This window comes from Salvelinus sp. IW2-2015, linkage group LG19 (genome assembly GCF_002910315.2).
Source record: "Salvelinus sp. IW2-2015 linkage group LG19, ASM291031v2, whole genome shotgun sequence".
Lineage (NCBI taxonomy): Eukaryota > Metazoa > Chordata > Actinopteri > Salmoniformes > Salmonidae > Salvelinus > Salvelinus sp. IW2-2015.
This window is the reverse complement of record NC_036859.1, coordinates 6465204-6469119: the sequence shown is the minus strand read 5'-3', so window position 1 is coordinate 6469119 and position 3916 is coordinate 6465204. Positions and strand designations below refer to the sequence as shown.

At 38.7% G+C, this 3916-nt stretch overlaps 1 protein-coding gene across 1 annotated transcript in view; it reads right to left on the bottom strand.

Annotated features, from left to right (window-relative positions):
* LOC111979693 (splicing factor 3A subunit 2) overlaps positions 1 to 2151 on the bottom strand; it is a 5096-nt gene extending 2945 nt beyond the window's left edge. The window contains exons 1-5 of the mRNA XM_024010329.2: positions 2068 to 2151; positions 1235 to 1521; positions 1095 to 1141; positions 896 to 1005; positions 735 to 784 (exon numbers count right to left, since the gene is read on the bottom strand). Of these exons, the coding sequence (XP_023866097.1) occupies positions 735 to 784; positions 896 to 1005; positions 1095 to 1141; positions 1235 to 1432 (405 nt within the window). The 5' untranslated portion in view covers positions 1433 to 1521; positions 2068 to 2151. The remainder of the gene's footprint in view (positions 1 to 734; positions 785 to 895; positions 1006 to 1094; positions 1142 to 1234; positions 1522 to 2067) is intronic.
* Between the last annotated feature and the right edge of the window lie 1765 nt (positions 2152 to 3916).

Below are 3916 nucleotides of genomic sequence, written 5' to 3'. Positions count from 1 at the left end.
GTAATAAGAGGTGGATTAATTCGGGTGGGACTGTGTAGTACCTCACTGAAGGCCCAGGCCCCAGGCCCACGGCACGCTACTGGTAAATTGCAAAATTGTAATTACTTCACCATTGGCCTATTTATTGCCTTACCTCCTTACTTAATTTGCACACACTGTATACAGACTTTTCTATTGTGTTATTGACTGTACGATTGTTTATCCCACGTGTAACTCTGTGTTGTTTTTGTTGCACTGCTTTGCTTTATCTTGGCCAGGTCGCAGTTGTAAATGAGAACCTGTTCTCAACTGGCCTACCTGGTTAAAAAAATATATATAAGATTTCATTTTTAGAAACACGAGTTTGGCCAGTCTGTGGCTTCAGGCTTTTGGGATAAATGTCTCAGATTCCACAATGATTCTTTAGTTGTGGACACTACATCACTGCACTTCCTCTTGGACCTCATCTTTGTAAGTCACCTTGATTTAGCACCTGTGTGTTTAATCAGTTTCTTTATGAAAATATTTAACAAACTCCATGACATTAGCAAGGGGCTATTTGCAGCACACAAGTAGACTACAAATGCATGGGGCTGGCATGCCCTGAGCTTGTGATGTGAGCGCTACTGGAGCGAAATTGGAGCAAGCGAGAATGCCAACGCTCCAGCCTTTGGGAATCTCGCTCCAAGCTCCAGTCAAATTGGGCACTCTCCGCTCCTCGCCAGCTCCGCTCACATACTCTGATTCAGACTCACCTGGAAAAGTAAAGACTGTTGCCCGCTCTCTGGATCTCTCTGTTTTGTTACTGTTGAGAAGGGAAATAATATCAATACATTTCAGTACATTAGATTGTTCTAGAGTCATCAAATCCTTTGAGAGCCTGATGATGACTAAATCAAAACACATAATAACCTACCTTTGTACCCMGGTCGACCAATTTTCACAAATTTCTTGACCTCAACCTTCACCTTTTCGGGGGCTGGCTGGGCGGGAGCTTCTTTTGCTTCTTTGGCTGCTCTTCTTGCTCTGCATTCAACAAAATAGAGAAGTGAGCAAAACCAAATATASACAGTGCTAAAATGACACAAAAGTAGTAGTAATCCATATGTACTTACAAATTTGTTTGATGCTTCTTTCCCTGTGTATGRGCCAGGTAGCTGCCCTGTAAAGAGAAAACAATAATGGTTAAAATCTGTAATTCAAATGACAATTGATCATCATATAAAGAGTTATGTTAAAATGAGCACTTCCTTACCTCATTGTTGTGGAGTGTCAGACACAGTTTACACTCATAAGAGCCCAGATGGTTCTTCATGAAATAGGGGTCCTTGTTGATGTCAATGGTCTCCAGGGCCAGCTGGCGGAGCCGCTCTCGCCGGTCCCGGTTGCTCTCCGAGGAGGACGCCACCCCACCACTCCCCGTCTTGCCCCCAGCTCTGTGTTGGAAATCCATTTTGCAGAGCAATGGATTCACTCACAGTCAAAACACTCAACTCCACCTCCTGGACAGCTGGTCAAATACTCAAGGTAGACGTCTTCACTCTGGAGAAACATATTGGGGGGAAAAAGTTTAACATAATTTAAAAATGTACGTTTTTTCACTTGTGCATTTGGGGAGAATCTTTGGGGGGRAAAATAAGACTTGAAATTGTACCAAATTATATAACATTTGTTCAGCTTAGCTAACTAGTAACATTCGCTGCCCATGGCACCTAGCTAGCAATTAGGGTGCAACTAGCCAACTATCTAAAGCTACTATTCAAACGTAGTTTGTTACATACATTTCTACACCAAAAGCAAGAGGCCTAACAATGCATGTAATAACACTATTATAAGACAACTACTATAGGCTATAGTATAGCTATCTTATACACTGGGTTTTGGTGCAGAGGGTGGATTAGCTAGCTATGCTAATATTAGCCTGTGATAGCTTTGTTGAGGTAACCGGCAAAGCAGCTACGACTTTAACAAACAAAACGGGACTTCTTTTCATATCTGTTGCTGTAGTAAATGTAGGTGCATCTAATCAAATTAATGGAATATCTTTAATATCTAATTTACCACAGAAATACTCGTTTTTAAACTCACCAATTCCTCAACGTTTGCGTCACGCCGTTCACAACGTAAACACTAATGCGCATAGGCAAACTTCCGTTTCGTACATGTGTATAACTTTATTGACAAAACTACACAACACACAGTTCAAAACAATGTATTTTTGCTATATTTTACGAGATAGTTCAGCAGAAACGTGAATATTTGAAGTTAAGCCTCTCTAAAATACAAGACGTCCGTTTATCTATAATGTATAGCCTATAATGTTCAAATGCGTATGTTTTATTTATTTATTTAACTAGGCAAGTCAGTTAACAGTTAACAGGAACAGTGGGTTAACTGCCTTTAAAAATATATATATATATATTTGTTTTATTACCAATGTAGAAAAAGTCTGTATACATACAATAAGTACATAAATAGACAATGATAAAATATGCTAGGGGGTACAACAAATTACAGATYATACAAAGACCTTAAAAGAAACACACATATTGATTGTTTTAACAGCTTTCTTATTAGAAGAATGTAGAATGGTCTTAATGTACTGCTCAAATTCCTTATAGAAAACACGGAAGAGTGTTTTTTTATTAGTAAATTGACATTTATGAATGTGAAATTTTGCCATTAGCAAAATTAGACTTATGAGGTAAAATTGTTTTCCTTTATCTTTATTATGGTTAAGGAAACTGAGCAGCACATTCTCCCATAACAAACAAAAGTCATCAAGAATATTAACAATTATAAAACTGTGAATATCTTTCCATAATTGTACATGTAAACAATGCCAAAATAAATGTGAAACTGTTTCTGGATGCTCAACACAAAAAGTACAATCAATATKAATTTATTTTTGGAGTTTCTTCAGGTAATAATTTGCAGGGTAATACTTATGGATCATTCTTAARGAGACCTATTTGACCTTGTTAACAAGCAACTATTTGTGTGGTAATAACCAGACTTTTTTCCAACATATATTAGTGACGAATGTATTCCAGTAACTTGTGACATAAGGATTGGATACAATCYYYMTYYKWAWTAAAGCACTGTTGTTCTGAGGGAGCAAGGATAAACATTTTCCCTATTGGAGAGTCAACTGGATTAAGCAAGGGTAGTAAATAACATGAGAGTTCCAGATGGAATTACAGTTATCTGCCTTGTTCAGGGGCAGAACAACAGATTTTTACCTTGTCAGCTCAGGGATTCRATCTTGGAACCTTTCGGTTACTAGTYCAACRCTCTAACCACTAGGCTACCTGCCACCCCCATTTAGCAGGGTAACAGGGGCACAATCTAAGGCGATATAGCTATTACCCATGTCTTTAAACATATGTCCATTAACAATTACTGGATAATTTTACATGGATGGAAGTGCAGCCGATTTTGGGGTTGGACAAAACGCTCTAACCACTAGGCTACCTGCCGCCCCCATTTAGCAGGGTAACAGGGGCACAATCTAAGGCGATACAGCTATTACCCATGTCTTTAAACATATGTCCATTAACAATGACTGGATAATTTTACATGGATGGAAGTGCAGCCGATTTTGGGGTTGGATAATCCTCGCTAGAATCAAAGACAATGGRGTCTAAAAGGTAACAAGTTAAAATCGGAATGACCAAATACTCCTTGCAAACCCAGAGAACCTTGGATGTTTTTAATCTTGTGAGGGATTTGATTTCGGCTTATTCTGAAGTAGTTTYACATTTTATGTTKTCTTATTCTGAAATAGATTTATAGAATGGACGAAAGGGAGGAGTAGGCACGAGGAACATGGAGGGCATTATGGTGTGGTGGATACAGAAAATCATGGGGAAAAGAGAGACCAGTCATATATGGGAGTGAATCGTTAGACTCGGTGGCGAGATACATGGAGTACAGT